This window comes from Natator depressus, chromosome 6, assembly GCF_965152275.1.
Source record: "Natator depressus isolate rNatDep1 chromosome 6, rNatDep2.hap1, whole genome shotgun sequence".
Lineage (NCBI taxonomy): Eukaryota > Metazoa > Chordata > Testudines > Cheloniidae > Natator > Natator depressus.
Window position 1 is genome coordinate 47,549,271 of NC_134239.1, and position 21,074 is coordinate 47,570,344.

General features: G+C 41.4%; 1 protein-coding gene across 3 annotated transcripts in view; it reads right to left on the reverse strand.

The window, feature by feature from the left end:
- Positions 1-21,074, reverse strand: part of NAV2 (neuron navigator 2) — a 354,826-nt gene that overhangs the window by 205,927 nt on the left and 127,825 nt on the right. For all 3 annotated transcript variants that reach the window (XM_074955205.1, XM_074955203.1, XM_074955204.1), the window contains exon 3: positions 17,976-18,028. In XM_074955205.1, coding sequence (XP_074811306.1) covers positions 17,976-18,028 — 53 coding nt within the window. The remainder of the gene's footprint in view (positions 1-17,975; positions 18,029-21,074) is intronic.

The window sequence follows — 21,074 nt, forward strand, 5'->3', positions numbered from 1 at the left end:
TCAGACTCAGACTCTTACTATAGGTTTTCTCCCTCAGAAACTCTACCCTCAATTTTGCACAGCACTAGGAATTTGGCTTTTATGGAATGTCTCTCCACTAGAATTATTCTTTATTTCAAACTAAGTTCTAATGCCTTCAATCTCAGTATTTGGGACAGTAAAAGGTTTTCAATCTTGACTATAAAACTTTCATGAATGTTAATTTCTGAAGCATTTTTAAAAAGCTCAGTGCCCTCTCATGATACACAATGACAGAACACAGAACGAAGGCCCCAATCTGCACATTGAATTATATCCCCAAACCTGTTTGTTCTGGTAAAACACACTTCAAGGCCACACTGTTATGTTTGACAGTTTACTTCATTACATAAAAAAGCAATTAAAAGACAAAACAACCAAAAAAGTTTCATTACACTGGCAGTTTTGTTTCAGACAAAGTTACCTCTATATTTGCATTATTCCTTAAAAACTTTCCTATACGTTACATAGGAAATGGCAAGGAAAAATGGAAAATACTGCTTGCTGTCAAAGGATATAAATGATATAAATAATATTACCTTGCTCAAAATGCGCCTCTTAGCTGTATAAATGCTAATATATTTTCATTTTTGCAACCAAATGTAAGGTTGCTATCAGTCCAAATTTAGACAGGCCAATGAATATTTTGATGGGGATGTCCCCAAAACCTAAGTTTACAGGATGTTAACAGCAAGAGAGCTTGGTGCTGATAGAACATTTTCACAGTGTAAAGGCAGGATGATTGATGCTGGGTCTGTATTTAGAAGGTACAGAGCCTGAAGACAGAAACTGTGTGCTGCTCACGTTGTTCTTATGTAAACCACAAAATACGTGGCTGGCACCAAATCCCCATCAATATTTGATTTTTTTCTTTCCACAAACATATCTGCAGCTGCCAAATAGCACTAGAAATGTATTCAATAAGCACCATGGAGAAAGCTCTGATTCATGATGTCTAAGTTTCCATTCCCTTCAAAGGGCATTCTTGTATTCAGAATGATTTTGGGCAACCCAAGCCAGGATGTCTTTTCTGTTTAAAACTGCTAAAATATGATTCTGTATGTGCGTGGGGAGGGGGAAGGAGTAAGGGTAGGGGGAAAAAATCCTTCTCTTTCATCTGTACATTCAGCTCTCAAAGGTCTCCAGCCCAAGCCTGAACGACTAGACCGGAATTAAGCAGCCTTTTAGCCCAAGCCCTGCAAGCCTGATTAAACTGACACGGGCCAGCTGTGGGAGTTTAATTGTAGTGTACACATACGCTAAAGGCCCAATCCTGCAACAGAAAGATGATGAGTATCCTCAACATTGAGTAGGTCTGATCATGAGAAGTGCTACATACTCACAGCTTCAATTTTGAGAGGTCAAAGTAGTGCACTAGGTTATTATGCTTATCCTTTGAACTCTTGACTCTGATGATAAAATGATGAGGATGATTTGTTAAACACAGACACGTACCAACAAAGTTCCTGCCCAGAGCTGGTCTCAACCTAGCGCATAGTGAATGTTTGCTCATAACACAAACTTTGCACAAATGGCAGAGAGTCTCTGCTTAGGTGTGACTCAGGACAGGAATAGCAGGCTGGAGGTCAAGACTAAGATGCCATAACAAAGCTGTATGGCTCTAGCTAGTCCTATCAATGTCTCATTTTTGAGCGTTAAATATTCAACCCCAAAATAGGAGAAATATCTCAGGAAATACCCAAAGCATGTGATTCATCTGTTCTCAGTCTCTATCAGACATTGCAACAAAGCATGATTTATAGCCAATCAGACAAAAGTGGCCCTTTCTTAAACAAAGAATGGCTACTTCTCCCCAGTAATTGTGGTTCTTTGAAATGTGTAGTCCACATGGATTCTGAATCTGGTGAGTATGTGTCCTGTGCAAATGAGGTCAGATACTTTTGGCTAGCAATGTCCATTGGATCCTGGCACCTTGCCACCCAAGAGCATAAATGGCAGAGTGGACCCAACCATCCCTCAGTTCCTTCGCCAGTTCAGAATCCTGTATCTATAGGACTTTGTAAAAGCAGAAAATATGGATTTTGGAATCCACATGGACAACACGTCTTGAAGAATCACAGCTACTGTCACATAAGTAACCATTCTTCTTCAAGTGATTGGCCTCATGGATCCCAGTTCTGGTGACTATCAAGCAGTGATCTCATAGGTAGAAAGTGGATGATAGGAGTCCTATGTAAACAAGGATTGTAGGACAGCTGTACCAAAGAGAGCATCTGATCCTGAAGCCACAGTTAAGTAGTAGTGCTGGGTGACAATGTGGACTGATCCCTGTGAAGCTGTCCAGCAAATTTATGAAAAAGCCCACAGAAGCTGCCTGAACCGTGATGGGATGGTCGCTAACCTGCATGGATAGATCTAACCTGGCTATCTCATAACAGGATCTAATACAGTGAGATACCCATTTAGACAACCTTTAAATGGAAGTGGCTTGAGCCTTAATCCTATCCGCAAAGGCTACAAACAGCCTGGAGGAGTTCCTGAGGGAACTTGTCCTCTCCAGCTAGTATGAAATAGCCCTGGCCACATTAAAGGATTGCAATTTGGCTTTCCTCTGGTTTGGGGAAAAAACTGGGAGGTGAACCAAATGATTTAAATGCAAATCAGAAACAATCATAGGCAGGAACTTGAGGTCCGGCCTAAGAGTCACCCTATCTCTATGGAACTCTGCATAAGGGGAACCAGCCATAAGGGCCTGAATTCCCCAAGCTGATGTTATGGCTACTAAAAAGGCAGTCTTCATAGCCTTCATAGGTAAAAAGAGAAGGTTGCTAGGTGCTCAAAGGGAGGTTCCATTAAGCCAGATAACACTGGGGAGGTCCCAGGAAGGGGGTGGCTCCCAGAATAAGGAAAAACATGCATGAGAACTTTTAGGAATCTAGCAACTGTAGGATGGGAAAATATGATACGACCCTGAATAGGAGGAGGATATGCTGCTATTGCTGCTAAATGTATTCTTAGGGAGCTGATGGATAGTCCTAAATATTTTGGGGTTAGCAGATAGTTCAGAATAGCAAAACAGGTGCTTCCCAGGGACACAGGTGACACTGTACTTCTCAAATAGAAACTCTCTTGCATTTTGCTGCTTAACAGTACAAGACAGTCTAGCAGAGGCCTTTCTGCTATGTGCCGAGATGTCTGAACGTCAGCTGAACAACTTCTTTCGTGGCAGCTATCTAACCTGCATCCAGACTGTCAGATGTAATGATACCGGATCCAGGTGTATGTTCAAACATCTGTCTTACTAAACGATATATGGTAGAGCAGGTAGTGTGATCAGAGTCTGTCAGGACAGAGGTTCACCTGCTCTGAGTACCAGAACTGTCTGGGGCTACCATGATCACTGAGACTGAGTCTTGTCTGAGTTTCCTCAAGATTCTCAATATTAATAGGATTGGTGGGTAGGCCTACATGAGCTACGGTGCCCATGAGATGAGAAAGGCATGTGACAGCGAACCTGGAATCAACCCCCCAGCCCTTGAGTGCTCCAGCAGAAAGACCCTGAAGCAGGCCTTCCTAACTTTGTGTCTTCTTGGAGAAGGAACAATTGAACACATCAGGAATGTGTCCCTTTGCCCAGACAAAAGAGGTACTTAAAGTGCCCATCATTCATCTGATAGCAGCCTTCAAGAGGGGCAAATTTTAAATCCTGGGGACTGTTGTGACAACTGGTCTGTAACTTTTGCCTGCTTGGAAATTAACCATGAAAATAGGTCAAGCTATTTTCAAAAAAGAATGTTATAAACAGGTGCAAGAAAACCAGACAGAGACTGAATTAGTCCAAACAAAAAGGGCCTACTGACAGGGGTCAAGGACTATGTAGAGATTGCACTTAACGTTCCCTATACCAAGTTTGGCCTTACAGAAATGGATTTAATTGAATGAAATAACAAGGGGATGAACTACACCACCCATTCCCCTCTCCCGCCTTTTGGGGTCCTTAAAAGGAGATTTTGAAAAAGCAGCATGGCTTTCCAGCTCAGCTTATCACATCTTGTCTCAACTTCCTCGATCCCAAGCAGAAACAGCAGACCAAACCGCAAGGTATTCTTCCCGTGAGGAAGGCCAGCAGGCCTTGCTCTTGTTTACGGAATTTTATTTTCACCTGAGAGTCCTGAAAGTCATCATACCCTCATGACTTCCAGTCCTCAGCCGATAAGTGGTGACACTGAATTGTCAGCACTACAGAGGCACATAAGATCCCATTCTGTCATCCTCCCCCTTTGTGTTACTTTCAGCTCCACTGTTATTTTTCCTCCTAACCCCTCTCTCACTCCAGCTTTTCAACAGATTCTGAAATCAACTGCACTACACGCATTACCACATCCAGCCCTGCCTTGTCTGAGGAGAAAGGACCCAAATCAGATGATGTCCTTGACTGTAATGTGAGCTTGGGTCCAAGCAACAGGTACTGTGGCCGACTTGCCAGCCTAAAAATCCATTCATTACTGACCAGCCATCCAGTTTTCCAAGAACATCAAAAAAAGACATATTTCCCCCACCAGTTCTATCCTGTATTTCCTTCAGCTTGTGCCTGTCTATTAAAAACAGGAGACATGAATGTACTTTAGCCAGCAAGACAGAGTGAAATTAACCCTTTCCTTTTCATCAAAGAAAAGCGTGTTAGTGAAAAAAAGAGACTGACATTTTGCCTCCAAAAGAAGAGAGACGTTAATAGGCTTTTATTAAGTTTGTTTTGCATAATTACTCAGTTTCAGTTTCAATATCAATGCTTGTTTTGATTTCTTGTTCTTTCTTGAATTTGATCAATGAATGAATGCTTTTGGATGTATTCCAAGCAGCCAAGTAAACTGCCGTCTCTGTAGAAAAAAACCCAAACCTTTCTATCACTGTTTTCATGTTGAACAATTAAAGTGTTTATAAATATGTTTCACTCTTCTGAACCTTCAAATCAATACAACAGGACTCAGCCATAGCAGCTTGGGTCCCAGTATCAGGGATATCCCCAAATCTATTATAAGTTTGCGTTTTTTTTTCTTTTTTGGCTAGTGGGAATGATACAAACAACTAAAATTATACTAACTACACTAACTATAGAAATAATGAGTTAGTAACCACTAACTAGCCTAACAAGAAATTGCACGGTGCACTGAGTAAGGGGACACCGCAGAGGTTCCATGGATGCAATGGATGGTAAGAAGGAACTGAGGGTCAATTGGGCCTGCTCTGCCCTTTATGTACTTAGGTGAGGGTGAAGGGGGGGCGTCAGGATTTCCCAGGCACCAGTGTGGCCCCAACGGACATTGTGGCCAAAAAGAATCTGTTCTATGGTGCATGTGTACCAGAAAAAGAATCCATAAGAACAATCACTGTAAGAACCACCAACCTTTAGGGTACATATAAAAAAAAATTCAAACTGGAATTAAGAGCTTAAATGCCTGCAGAAGGCATGGAAATACATGGTACTGGTTAGTGTACACAGTGTTTTTCATCCCCATCCAGGAACTCAAGTACTGAAGGATTCGATATATCAATCTGTAACCTGAATGTGTAAAATTAATTCTGAAATCAATCAAACCCTGAAACAAAGAACTATAATAACCACATGAAACATTTCCACTGGCTTTAGAATTCGTTTCTCTAAATAAAACATTTTCTGTCCGTAAGTTGCTTTGGGCTACTTTCTTTATATAAATAAATTGCTTATTTCATTTTCAAAATTAAAATAGCATGTATGGATTAATTTCAAACAAGGAAAGAACATCATGGGGTAAAATGATGTAGCACCATGTTCTTCGATATTAATGGAGCATTTAGGCTCAACCCAGTGTAGGGGGCAGTTTGTAGCTACCCACTCCAGCAACAGCTCTGGTAAGAATACACCTCTCTGAAGAACACAGCTCTTCTCTTCCATGGTAGCAAGAGAGAAGGAGTGTACTGTGACAGCCCATTACCAGACACAGCATTGCCTCCCCATCATGGCTGGTAAACATGTGTGTTTGGGGGTTGTAAGGAGGGTGGAGTCCATGGCTCTACCTACTCTGCTTACTTGCTGGGGTGGTAGAAGAGGGAACATTTGGGGTGTACAGTCCCTGCTCTCTTTCCTGTGCCTGGACCCAGCAACCAGGTCTACACAGTCTCACTGGGGAGTGTGAGATCTTACTCCTCCTCACTCTCCATTATAGCTGCATAAGCCAGGACGAAGGCACAGTTTAGCCCAAAATAAGCAAGTTAGATTCGGGATTTATAAAAATAATTCCAGCCAAAAACCAGAGAATAAACTGTCCTGGACATATATCAGAGCAGCTTTAGAGTAAGACTATTTAATTACTTAAAATAACCAAATTAAACATACTTACACAAGGAAAGTGCATCAGCAGAAGCCTGAAATCAAAGCTCTACAAACAGATACTCTAACAGAGGTGAAAGCTAATTTCTCTGGACTGGATAATCCTTTGTCAAAAGTATGACTCACTTTGGATATTTGAGTGTGAAGAGCTTAGTACTAGGTATTCTATAAATAGAGATATATTCAAACAGAGACAGAAGCCCAGGTGGCAAAAGAAACAGTTGTATAAACAGCTTCATCTATTAAATCACAAACCTGACACAGAATCTTTGTCACATTCTGGTTTAGTGTGAGGAGTTTCATGACGTATCTCACTGTACATTTTTTCTTATGGATAAAGAAAATAGGGTTTCTGTTCAGAAAGTAAAGCCACTATGTGGAATTCAGAAAGCAGAAGCTGAACTATGTAAACATGAGCAGGTATCTCTTGTTGTCAACATATGCTTTAAACCTACATTACTCAGACCCATCCCATTTAGAAAATCTACAAAGATTTCCCCATAGCTGGGGCTCAGAAAGGGAATGAATTAATTCATCCTATAAGGGGAGATAAATTTATAGCTACAATTTATTTCCCGTCTAATTGATTCCCCAGCCCCTTGCTTTTAATCTTTTCTTCCGTGCAAGGAAACTTTAAAAAGGCCTTTATCATAAAGGTCAAGTGAAAATAATGTTGAGGACCAAAGACAAGTAATGTATCGTGAAGAATCTGTCCTTAATTCACTCTGCACAATTCAGCCTGAGCACAATTTCCACTCCTGAGACCAAATTCAACCTTGGTGCAAGCAAGTGAAACCACACTGAACTTAATAGTGTCTGTTGTGCCTACAAGGGTCTCAGTAATAGGTAATTTTACATAACAGATATGCTATAATATGTAGGCACAATAAGATGAGTTAAGGACGGCCTCATCTCTGATGTCCTTTTTGGTTTATGTCAAAATCCTAGTATGATGTTAAACCTTGAATTGTTATAATATATTAATTCTCTTTTACTTTTCTGGTTGCATTAAATAATCAAATTTTAAAATAAACTAAGCAGTCACAGAATAAAATCATATCCATCAAAATGTGAGTCACTTTTACTGGGGAAAAAAAGTCCCATCTATAGCACATCAAAGCTATCACCAGGAGTGTGACACATGTTAAGCACATATTTGCTTATTCCTGGGTGGAAGACCATTCCAAAAAGTCCCCTTTCAATATAGCAAGACGCAGAAACTCATGCACACTGCAGCTATGCTTTTTTTTTCCCTTAAAGGACAAAAGGCAAGAGAGTGAGGACCGGAGGGCTCTATTTTTTTTTTAGGCCCCTACTGTGATCAACAGAGACTGAGGCTACCTTAAAAAAATGCAGTGTTAGACATTCCCATACTCAATATTTAGCCAAGTGTCTCAGCATGCAGTCGAAGGAGTTAAGCTAGTGGCTGCCATAGTAAGTCTGGCATTGATCCAGATAATGCTTTTTCCTTCAGACTAACAGACAGCTGTGCTGAAAAATACCATGCTAAAGTCAAAAGATGTCCATTTGTTACTATAGGAACACCAAACAGATGTAATATTTAAACACAAACTTACTGAGTCACAAAGTCAAGGTAATAATAATAATGCCTAACAAAAACCAAGTCACAAAAGTTGCCTGCATCAGATTTCTCAGGACAACCTTCGAAAAGAATTATTGAAAATACACATCTTTATTTAACCATCGAACTATGATTCCAAGAAATCCTGTGCCTGGAAGTTATGGAGAAAAAATGTTTGTGATGCTTTTGATCTCTTCTGCACTGCTGTGTCTCTGAATTAAAAACACATTTCTAGGCAGCAAAACTCTGCATTGGGAAGGAGTGCTCTAGTGACTAGACCCCCACAAAGTGAGAGGTTCTTGGGAGGGGCACCCTCAGAAGATTTATTGCGACCAGTCACGCTCATCTAGACAACAGTGGAATAAAAGTGTTCGGAGGATCAGGCTCCAGTGACTGCTGATTATCCAAAAATAAAGACAGTGTGGGGGACAACTAGGCAGCTTGGTGGAATTTCTCTGTAGGGTGTTAGAGCTTGAGTGCAATTTCCACTCTTGAAACCAGATTCAACCTTGGCGCAACCAAGTGCAACTACTCTGAAGACAATGGAGTTACACCAAGGCTGAATTTGGCTTTGAGTGACATGGGACAGCGTCATCAGCATCAGATAGGAAATGCCAAACAGCATTTAAAAGTGACCCCTGCAGTTAACTGACAAATTCGAAGGTGTGTCCTCTGCAATCTCCCTATGCTGGGTGGAGGGTAACTGTAGTGCTAACAGTGAGAAACTGAAGAGGTGAAATTTACAGGTCTCTAAATAACAAAAATGACTTGAGAGACAAACTGGAAGGCAGGGCCCTAAGTCTCTGTTTTTGATACCTATAAAGCAGCAATTAAATACCTGGGGGTTAGTGAAGAAGGTAACTGCCCACTTAGTGATGTTACACACATAAGGTCAGATCTTCATCTCATGTAAATGGCTGCAGATCCAATTATTTCAATAATGTACACTTATATTCACCATATATACACCTGACATCTGAATCATATTAAACCTGTTCCAAGATTCCACTGGTTTCCAATTTGTTTTGGGGTGCAAATGAAGAACAATTCTTTTAATTGTTACATCTCTTTATGGTGGTGTGTCCTGGTGGCAACCCCCCTTTTGTTATTGATCCTGGCAGCTGAGGACCATTGACTCTTGAATTTACTTTCTCCCTTAACTTTACTGACCCTCAGGCAATTTGTAAGGTGTCTTTATTTTATTTTTTAGGGAAGAGGAGGGTTTCCCCTGTGACAAGGCATCCCTGCCTGGGGCACCCACGTGCAACAGGCCACACCATGACAGGTATGTCTGCCTCCATTTCCCCTTTCTTCCTCCCATGAAAGGAACACAGTCTTTCTCAATGTCCAGTTCAAAAGTCTGCTGGGGAAAATATATTTATTTTTGTACATGTCCAACAGCCCACAGAACCCTCATGATAAAACCATTCTCCCAAAATGTAACAGGTTCACAACAGTTTTCCACGCCCACTCCTGGGATATCATTTCCAGCTCACGCACCAGAGAGTCATTAACCGTCTGTCCCCTTACTCTTTCTCCCCTTGTTCCAGGGCCCCAGTATCCAGACCAGTCACCTGAGAGCTCCCAGATTCACTTTCTTCCCCTATGACTCATCTCCCAGAGCCCCAAGTCAGGTCTCCTGAGTGAGAATCCCTGCAGTGTTCCACTCATCCAAGCCTCCCTGTCTGAGACCTGGTCTACACTACGCGCCAGATCGGCAGGCAGCGATCAATCCAGCGGGGGTCAATTTATCGCGTCTAGTCTAGACGCGATAAATTGACCCCCGAGCGCTTTCCGTCGACTCAACCGCTGCGGGAGGCGCAGGTGGAGACAATGGGGGAGCAGTAGCAGTCAACTCACCATAGTGAAGACACTGCAGTGAGTAGGTCTAAGTACGTCGACTTCAGTTACGTTATTCATGTAGCTGAAGTTGCGTAATCCCCCCCACCAGTGTAGACCAGGCAAAGTTAGGTCTGCTTAATAATGTATGTGTCTACACTGCCGAGTCCCTTCTGCCAACTTAAAGGGTTTGTAAAGTCAACTTCTGTACTCCACCTCCGTGAGAGGCACAAGGCTCAGTCGACATCCACGTGTCGACACGGGGATAATGTAGACACTGTGCTGTGTAATTCGAATGAATTGGCCTACAGGAAGTGTCCCACAGTGCTCTGCTGTGACTGCTCTGGATAGCACTTTCAACTCCACTGCACTTCAGCCAAGTACACAGGAAACAACCGCCCCCCTGTTAAAGAACTTTTGAATGTTCATTTCCTGTTCGATCGGTGTGGATAGCTCGTCAGCACAGCTGACAATGGATGCTCAAGGCCACAAACGCGCTCCAGCATGGAGCACATAGGAGGTAGTGGATCTTATTGCTGTGTGGGGAGAAGAGTCTGTGCAGGCAGAGCTCCGACCAGGAGAAGAAATGCTGACATCTATGCCAAAAATTGCACACAGCATGGGGGAGAAGGACTACACCAGAAACACGCAGCAGTGCCGCATGAAAATAAAGGAACTTCAGCAAGAGTACCAGAAGACAAGAGAGGCGAACAGTCATTCTGGTTCTCAGCCACAGACACGCCGCTTCTATGAGGAGCTGCATGCAATTCTAGGTAGCAACCCTACCACTACCCCAAAACGCTCCATGGATATCTCCCAGGAGCCCCGGGTGACCTTGGGCAACAACGAGGAGGACATTGTTGCTGAGGAAGAGGAGGAGGAGGAGAATGCGTGGCAGGCAAGCGGAGGATCCATTCTCCCTGACAGCCAAGAACTTTTTTTTAAATTCTGGAGCCTATCCCCTCACAGGACCAATTGTCAGCAGAGCGTGATGCCGGCAAAGGCACCTCTGGTGAGTACACATTTTCAATCAAACTGCAGGGGTTACATGCTATTATTTTTAATGTTGAATTGATGTCTATTGATTGCCCTGACAACTTGGATCATAGCAGACCCCACAGTAGGTTTACCCACTCCAAACTGATGCCCCACTGACTGGTAGCAGACTCGCATTGCAAGCTTCCACAGAGCTATCACCACTCGCTTCTCAGCTGTTAGAGCAGTTCTCATTTTAGTATTGCTGCGCTGGGGAAAGTTCTTTGCACAGTTCCATGAAAGTGGCCTTGCGCATTCGAAAGTTCTGCAGCCACTGCTCGTCATCCCATAGCTGCATAACTATGCGGCCCCGCTAGTCAGTGCTTATTTCCCGGGCCCAGAAGCGGTGCTCCACCATGTCAAGGTGAAGCGCAACTGTCACCAGCATCTGCGAATTGCTCCACTTCACGGCTTCCAGCAGGGCTGCTTGGGTAGCATCACATTGTTCCGTGCGGCGGCTCCTGCTTCAGCTGAGCAACTACTGCAGGATAAGCATTTGCAATGCTCAAAACAACAGTGTACAGCTGAGCGGTGTCCATGCTCGCCATGCTATGACGTCTGCGCAGGGAAAAAAGGCACGAAAAAGGCTTGGATTGTTTGCCGTTGATTTCAGGGAGAGAGGAAGGGAGGAAAGTGCATCATGGGAGGCTAATGCCATATTCCCATAACCACCCGCGCAAATGTTTTGGTCCTATGAGGCCCTGGAAGCCCAACCCAACATTCCACTCTGCTCCGTGCACTGTGGGATAGCAGCACTCTGTGAGTCGATACAAGCCCTGCTCTGTGAGGATGCGCTTCACCGACACAATGTGCATAGTGGGGACATGCAGAATCAACTTAAATCGGAGACTCAATGTCAATTTAAATAAAATCGATCTAATTTTGCATCTGAAGAAGTGGGGATTTTACCCACGAAAGCTTATGCTCAAATAAATCTGTTAGTCTTTAAGGTGCCACTGGACTCCTTGTTGTTTTTGTGGATACAGACTAACACGGCTACCCCCTGATGCTAATTTTGTAGTGTAGACATACCCTGAGAGTCCTATCTCAGCTCAGATAACATCCCTCCAGGACTGAGCCTTTGTTCTGGGCTCAGCTTCCCACAGCCCTCCACTCAGGCCTACTGCAAGAGGGCATCTCACACATTATTTAGCAGTTCACCTTGAAGTACAAATTAGACAGCTCATCTCCATGTAAATCTGTATCTTTCAGAGCTGTTATGCTACTGCACCACATCCGTGCTGCACTAAAACCAAGATATTTTACAACAAACCTTTGTAGTCACCTATATAGTGAAAGAAAAAAGAAAAGGAGTACTTGTGGCACCTTAGAGACTAACCAGTTTATTTGAGCATGAGCTTTCGTGAGCTACAGCTCACTTCATCGGATGCATAGCATATCGTGGAAACTGCAGAAGACATTATATACACACAGAGACCATGAAACAAAACTTCCTCCCACCCCACTGTCCTGCTGGTAACAGCTTATCTAAAAAGAAAAGAAGTACTTGTGGCACCTTAGAGACTAACCAGTTTATTTGAGCATGAGCTTTCGTGAGCTACAGCTCACTTCATCGGACTAACACGGCTGTTACTCTGAAGCTTATCTAAAGTGATCATCATATTTCCAGCACAAATCCAGGTTTTCTCACCCTTCCCCCCCCCCCCCCCCGACACACATACAAACTCACTCTCCTGCTGGTAATAGCCCATAGTGAAAGGTTACTTTAACCAACTACCCACCCAAAGTGAGGGTTTACACCTACTTTAATGTGGGAGAGTTCAGCCCCCAAGATCAACTACAGTAGAGAGAAGTTTTTAATAGAATGGAAACCGCATGGTGCACAATAGAGTCTACACAGTGCTCCTTCTACAACCATTACTTTTAGTAGCCAACCAAAAAATACACACACTACAATCTGGTAAAGTGAGATCATTACAAAATGCATAATATTTACATTACTCACACCAGGCCTTGCAGAAAAACCAAAAGTGTTATCCTCATCACCACCACCACCAATGGTCATCGTCCTGGCATCTCCCACATACCAAGACATGCAGGCCACAACACCTTTTATAATGTGTTATGCTGATGCCCGCTGGTGTCCATACACATCTTTGAAGGTTTTAACTCCTTTTCCTTATTTGAATTTCCATGCCCCTCTACTTTTGGAGTGCCCTGTTTTTCATAGGCTAACTCATTAGTTCCCCTTATACTCATTAACATTTCCACCACCTTATCACCATATTAATAGGCAGTTACCTTAAGAAAGTCTCCAACATTTCACCTTGGCTACATTTCACCTAGGTGTCTACTGATCTCTCTCAAGACGTTATCCAAACTCAGCAATTATTTCAGAACATCAGCATACCACAAACACAGAAAAAAAGCTACATAGGTTTATTATTAACTTGCTTATGTTAACTTATCCTGTGTCCGATGGCCTAATTTTGCTAAGCTAAATATTTTACAGGCCTGAGTTTTGTACACCCTGTGTTATAACATTATTTAATATTAATGTTTCACCTCTATATCCTAAATATACCTGATATCTTTTATATTTGGCTACATCTTCCTCTTCGCATTGCTGAATTAGGTTTTCCTTGCAAGTTAAAGTCAACATATTGATAATATGGGCCTGATCATTACTCAATGAGTCGTGCCAATGATGTTAATAAGAAGTGTTGCAGGCTCTGGCCCATACTGGACGAAAACAGACTAACTCTGCACAATCTATAGCCAAATAAACAATAAAAGAAAGACTGAACTCCCTCCTTTTACCCATGCAACATGATAGGATATCTGCATCACAGATATTTCAGAGTATTACAGGCCAACTTGTGACAGGTGAATGCATAGAGGGGAGAGTGCACTCCCTCCTTGTTGTCGTGATCTCTTTTGCATAGACAGATACACAAGAGTGGTCACCATTAAAAATGAAGAATCAACATATGACCACAGATACCTCATGGTTACCACAGCTACTTCCTATTCTGAGTAAATGGGGAAAGTGTAGTCTCTCTGCCCAGGCTACATTGCTTCCTGTGTCTCCAATATCTCCTCTGGGATGTCCCTCTGCTTCCTCAGACTTAGCATGGATCAATCAAACCCTCTCATCATTCTCTCTACACTTTCCCTCTTCCTCGCTATTAACAGCTCCTCTCTCCTCCCACTCCTTCAAACTCATATGACACTGGGGTTGTCTTTGGTTATCCATGCTCTTGCCAAATATTGTCACTATACTACTTCCTCTTTAACATTTCTAACATCTGTCCCTTCCTGTCCATCCACACTGCCAAAATCTTGGTTCACACTCTGGTTCTCTCTGATCTCAACCTCTGTTAACACCGCTTCTTAGGCCTCTTGGTCTCTTACCTTGTGCCTCTTTATTTTAACTGTTGGATAAATGATCTTCCTTTCCCACTTCTCTGACCATATCAGCCTCCTTCTTAAATCCCTTTACAGCTCCTCATCTCTTTAAAACTCCTCATCCTGATGTTGAAGGCACAGCACAGCTCTGCCCCAGCCTATATATCAACACCTTCTTTCTCCCGACTTCCTACTCTGATGCTCCACTTATCTCCCCCTACTTCAGGCTTTTTATCATCTGCTGCCTATGCCTTCAACAGCCTCATTCTCCCGCTACCCCAAACAGCCTCTACCTTCAAATCCCTATTTTAAAAAAAATCTCTTCCTTTACATAGCTCTCCACCACTGACCTCTACTCCTGTGTTATTGTGCTTCTTTTCTTTTCTCTGTCTTATTCTCCAGTTTAATACTCAGATCTTTCAAGCTTCAGACGAATATACATTTTGCATGTTCCTTATGTCTTGTAACCATCATCTCTATCTTCACTCTTTCTTATGTGTTGTCGTAATTTCCTATGTTTATGTAACAGAGGACCCCATCCACCAATCTAATCAGGGTGGGTGGATGCCTGTGCCCACATGGAGCCCCACAAGCCCTACACACGGACTTCACTGAGGTTTGGGACTAGTGTTAGTATCCACAGGGACCAGATGGCAGGATCAAGGCCTCAGCTATTCAGGGTAAAGAGCTTTATCTCTGTTTTCTCTTTAGTGACATGGAGTTGGAAGGCCCTAGATAAATATGAAACAGAATAAGATGATTTCAGATATCGCTGTGCACTGAAGTTTGCAAATGCTGGGTTTTTTTAATGGAGACCACTGTACATTAGATATGCTCACATATAGAAAGCAGAATCTGTATAATGACATCACTGTGTCACAGAAGAACTTCATTCTATCAGCAGAACTTCTATTTATACATCACAATTCACTGAAATAACCTGTGCCTTTCATTGTACTTTACTCTAAAGGAAGTTTCACTATGTCAATATTCAAAGATTGTAAGCATCATTAAATACTCAGCATCTGTTCCCTAAGGAACTAAGGAACAGTGACTTCCTATAAGTACAACAGATGGTGCTATGGTATCGTAAACTCTGCAGAGTGGTGGATATTGAGTCTTTAATGTCAGCCATTGGACAGTGAAAAAATAGATCAATAGAAGATACGAAAACAGTTGCCTAGCTACTGTAATGCAATAGTATTAAGAGAAGGGCATCCCTTGCCGTGCTTCACTGGCCCATGTTTGTTTGCAATAGTTTTTTCTACAACATGCACACAAACAGGAAATAGATTTTTTTTCTTTTGTTCTTCAAGAATGAAGCCATTTTCTGACATCTTTCATTCTACGCAGAAAAACTACAATTGTAGGGATGGTCTCTGAATTTATATATATGCTCAATTTATCATAAATTGTCTTCATGTCAGTTGGAACTACTCACTGTCAATTGCAGGCCTTTGTTGTTCTATTTAAACAAATATACATTACATAAATACATATGATCCAGAAAAATCAGTTCTTATATAGTGGACAGTTATGAAAAGGCATTTAATAGTATTTATAAAGTAGTACAGTTTCATAGTAAACTGTGCTGTATTTCTATTTGAGAGGCAAAGATGAAAGCTTCTGTCATGTGCCTTTTCCAACTATTGAACTTTAACATCCAATTGTTAGAAGCTGCAATGTAGTTATACACAGCTGTGACTGAACAATTAGGTAAAAAACTAAGGCAAAACTGTGTGTCCTGGTGTGAGTGGGAGGGCTCGGAGGACACAAGGAACTTTCTCCCCCATGATGCCACCTGCACAAGGGCCAGGCACAATAAGAGTCCCTGCGCTTTGGGGAGGGCAGGGACTGCTCCCTCTTAGTGTCATCAGAGGTGGAAATTACCCAAATGGGATGAGTGGAGATGAAGCCCAATCAAGTGCATCAAGGGATGCAGACTGCACCATCCAAATTAACAGTGTCGATCTTAGAGAAAGATTGTGCCCACTGACCCAAGACAAAAGATTACAAACATTCCACCCTCTGGTTTATAATGTATTATATTCTTAGAGCACAGACACTGATAAACATTGGCCTTTAGTGTTCAGTCATGGATAACCCCACGGATATGCACATCAATGCAAGGGACAGCCATGATGATCTTGTGTTTCCATTGGTAAAGAACTGGAGTGTCCCGCACTGCTAAGCATCCTAAACGGAGTGGGACAGGGTAGACAGCCCTGCCCCAATCCATCCTTCTGCACACACCAGCACAGGGTCAGTACCTTGGAGCAGGAAGTGAAGCAAGAATACCCCCTTTTCACATGTTACGCAGCTCCTGCTCTAGCACGCACGCTGACAACCATTATGTCCAAACCTGGCTTATGCAACAACCCTTGGTGTCGGCTCTGGCTGCAAACACCAGAACAGATACTTTAGTTCTTAGAGAAAAAAGTGAGTTAATCTAACTTTCAGTTACAATGTAATGGATTTTTTTAATGTATTTTGGTATCGCCTGTAGTTTATGAATGAAATTCAGTTCTTACAATACACTTGTGAAACATTAAATTACAGTGATCTTGAAAGTTTCCTCAATTATTTATACTCTAGACAGCTGCTGTGGCTACAGCAAGAATAGCAGCCAATCTCTACCAAGGAGTAAAAGTAGCAAAGATAAATCTGTAAAGATGTTTTTCTTTTTAAGGAGTGGTTGCTCTGTGGATAAAAAGAGGATAACCTCAAAGACGGGGGGGGGGGGCGGAGGGGGGAGATGGAATAGTAAAACACAAAGCAGTTTCAGGCTCTGGGATGGAAAACTGCTGCCAAACCCTTAACCCTTCAATGGGTTCCATCACCAGATAGAAACAAATTGAACACACAGCGAAAAAATTTAAGAACTAAAACCACACACAAAATATGGTATAGAAGTTATACTAAAATAATCCTAAATTCAGTATCCAGCTGTAATTTGTACATATTTTAGATTTAATGTCATCACATTGATTCTGTATAAAAATACAGAGGAACAAAGGCATCTGTTTAAAATATCATAAATTAAATAATTTCCTTCTTACAGTACATTTTAAATAATCTTATTACTGCCAATATTCTCAAATATCTTGTCTAGAATATTAACTGTCCCTAATAGCAAACATACTCATCATGTACTGTATACTTTGAGTTCTGCTACTGTATCTTTTGGTGCTTGTTTTCAAAGATTAAATTAAATAAGTGAGAACATTTTACAGATAAAAACCCATCACTGAATCAAAAAAGACAATACACATTTTAATTTTTTCATTACAACTTCCAAAGACATATTTGCAAATTCTTTTCTATTTTGGCATAACTACTGTTAATATATGAAAAAATTCTGTCTTTTGGGAAGGACCTAAAATATCGAGATGATCTTAATAGAGCCTAAGAGATCGTAGTCCTTTAGCCTTGAAATTCTTAATTTTATTTGGAGCAACCTTGACAAAAAGCCAGTTGCACATCTACTTTCCTGCTTCTGTAAAAACTGTTTTCAAATAAAAGCACAGTATTTACATTTTGTATATTCTTATTTATACAGAGTATCACAAAAACATTAAAATATCACAGAAAGAAAAGTTATGTACCTTGTGCTAATAGATTCAGATCCAATCCTTCTCCTTTTGACTTCAATAGGATTAGAAATGGATCATTAGTTCTAATAACAGTCCAGATTTCCCCTTCTATTATATTGATGCAAGCATTTCACAACACTCAGTTAAATTCACTGTCATACTTTATTAGGAATTGAGTAACACACACATGCACTGCTGCTTTGCCACTTACCATTTGAGATCTGTTCTTTGGACAGCCATTGATGTCTTCAATCTTTTCATTTGCTGAGAAACAAATACAAAAAGTAATGCAAAAAGTGTAGTGAGGACACTTGTACCAGTTATTTCCAGAGCACTTGTTGCTAGCTAAATCAAGTGGCCTAAGATTGTAGTTGTCCAATCAAAACAAATGTGTGAAACATTGAGACCCATGCAGTGGGGATTTTTCTCATGGGTCATTCCTCCAGAGACAGCTGGAGCACGGTCATCATCATTTCAAAAGGAGACAACTGGGCTGACATTTCTTAAAGTGACAGGTAACTCCTTATGCAGCCAAATGCTTAAAAACTGGGTACTGCACTGCATCACTGGTGTGTGTGCGTGCGCATAGGTGCACACACACCACATGTGTGTAGATGGGTGTGCGCAGGAATCATTCATTTCATAAAGTGTATGTGCATATCATAGATTCATAAATTTGATGACCAGAAGGGACCACTGTGGTCATCTAATCTGAGGTAGCGACATCTACCTAATACAGGCCGTAGGACTTCCCTGAATTAACTGAGTCCAACAACTCTCTATATTAGAGTATATATTTTAGAAAAACATTCAATATTGATTTTAAATTTCCATTAATGGGGAATCCACCACAACACATGGTATGTTGTTCCAGTGGTTAATTACCTTCACTGTTAAAAAATTACACCTTACTTCTAGTCTGAAGTTGTCTAGCTTCATGTTCCAGCCATTGGATCTTGCTATACCTTTGCCTGCTAGATTGAAGAGCCCTCTATCATCACATTTCTATTCCCCATGTAGGTGCTGACTGTGATCCTTTACTCATTCTCATGGCACTTTTCTGACCCTCTCTAATTTAGGAATAACCTTTTTGAAGTGTGGACACCAGAAATTGACACAGTATTCCCGTAGCAGTTGCACCAATGCCAAATACAAACATAATATATATCCCCTTTGTTCTTACTCCATATTCTTCTGTTTATACATACAAGGATCACATTAGTTCTTTAGGCCTCTATCTTCCTGCAAGCTCATGTTCAGCTAATTATCCACCATGACACCTCCCCACCCCCCAAGTCTTTCTCCAAATCACTGCCTCCCAGAATATAATTACCCGTCCTGTAAGTATGGCTGCATTCTTTTCTCCTAGATTTACATATTCACCATATTGAAATGCAAGTTGTTTGCTTGTGCCCAGTTTAGTTAGCGATTCAGATCGCTCTGTATCAGGGACCTGTCCTGTTTATTGACCACTCCCCCACTCTTTTGGTCATCTGCAAATTTTGTCAATGATGATTTTATGTTTTCTTCCAAGACAAGTGTTAAACAGCGTAGGGCCAAGAATCAATCTGTGCGAAACCCCACTAGAAACCCACTTGATGATGATCCCCCATTTACAATTATATTTTGAGACTTGTCAGTTTTTAATCCATTTAATGTGTGCCATGTGGACTTTGTATCATTCTAGTTTCCTAATCAAAATGTTATGTGGTACCAAGTCAAATGCCTTACTGAAGTCTATTGTATCAACACTGTTACCTTTATCAACCAAATTTATCATCTCATAAAAATGATACTGAGTTAGTTCGATGAGATCTATTTTCCATAAACCCATGTTATTAGCATTAATTATATTACCCTTTTAAAATTTTTTAATAATAGAGTCCGGTATCAGCTGTTCCATTATTTTGTTTGGTATTGATGTCTGGCTGACAGACCTATAATTACCCAAATAATCCTGTTTATATTTTTGCAGATTTTGTACATTAGCTTTCTCACAGTCCTCTGGAACTTCCCCAGTGTTCCAAGATTTATTGAAAAAGTAATATAAGCAGTTCAGAGAGCTCCTCAGCCAGCTCTTCTAAAACCCTTGAGTGCAAATTATTCAGATCCACAAATTTGATGATGTCTAACTTTAGTAGCTACCGTTTAAAATCCTCCTGAATTACTGTTGAAATGGAAAGTATTTCATCATCATCATCTATCAATATAACAACTGTAGTGTTTTTAGAAAAGGAGTACTTGTGGCACCTTAGAGACTAACAAATTTATTTGAGCATAAGCTTTCGTGAGCTACAGCTCACTTCATCGGATGCATTCAGCGATGAAGTGAGCTGTAGCTCACGAAAGCTTATGCTCAAATAAATTGGTTAGTCTCTAAGGTGCCGCAAGTACTCCTTTTCTTTTTGCGAATACAGACTGACACGGCTGCTACTCTGAAACCTGTAGTGTTTTTGTTTTTTGGGGTGGTTGTTTTTTGTTGCTTTGTTTTTTTTTTTTGTTTCCTCCAAACACAGAATAGAAATATTTACTGATGACTGTAGTAGGAAGAGAGCCTGAGACATAAGCCCTTGTATCAGAGACCTGCTATGAGGCAGAACCTGCTCACAGAATCTGGCAAGAACAGTGCTTATATTGCAGAAATACACATTCCTAAAAAGTGCTAAGCACAGAGTACTCACATAAACACATCGTGATATCAAGTGGTACCAGAACATCCTGATATCAAGGATGGTACAAAAACATTCCCCAAGGATAACAGAAACACACTGACCCCTCCTAAATGATAAGGTGAGAATGACAGTACATAACTTGTTTATATCAGGGTATAAAAATGTATCTCAGAGGGAGTATCTTTGACCAGCTTAGGGGGCAGCGGAAAGTCCTGCCACTGACTGAGCTGCATCCATTGTCAGGGGCATACATGTCTTAGTAGCCTCACGGAGCCTGCCAGGTGCTATTACCGTGCTTCCTCAACAATAAACCTGGCTGGATGCCTTCGTACCTTAACGGATCTTGTGGTCATTGGGCAGTTCACTCGAGGTTGCTGTGCCAACTGTCTGTGCAGAGCTGGGACAGCACACAGGGAAAACACACACACGCAGCCAAACATTTGACTACAATGACTTCAGCCTTTTTGCATTATTATTGACAATTCTACCATTTGGACACCATTGCTAGGACTCATTTTGTTCCCAATATGCTTAAAATACTCCTTATTGTCCTTTACTCTGCTGGCCATCGACATCTCCTAGTGTCCTTTTGCTTCCCTTATCAATTTTCTATAATTTCTAGTTTGTAATTTATATTC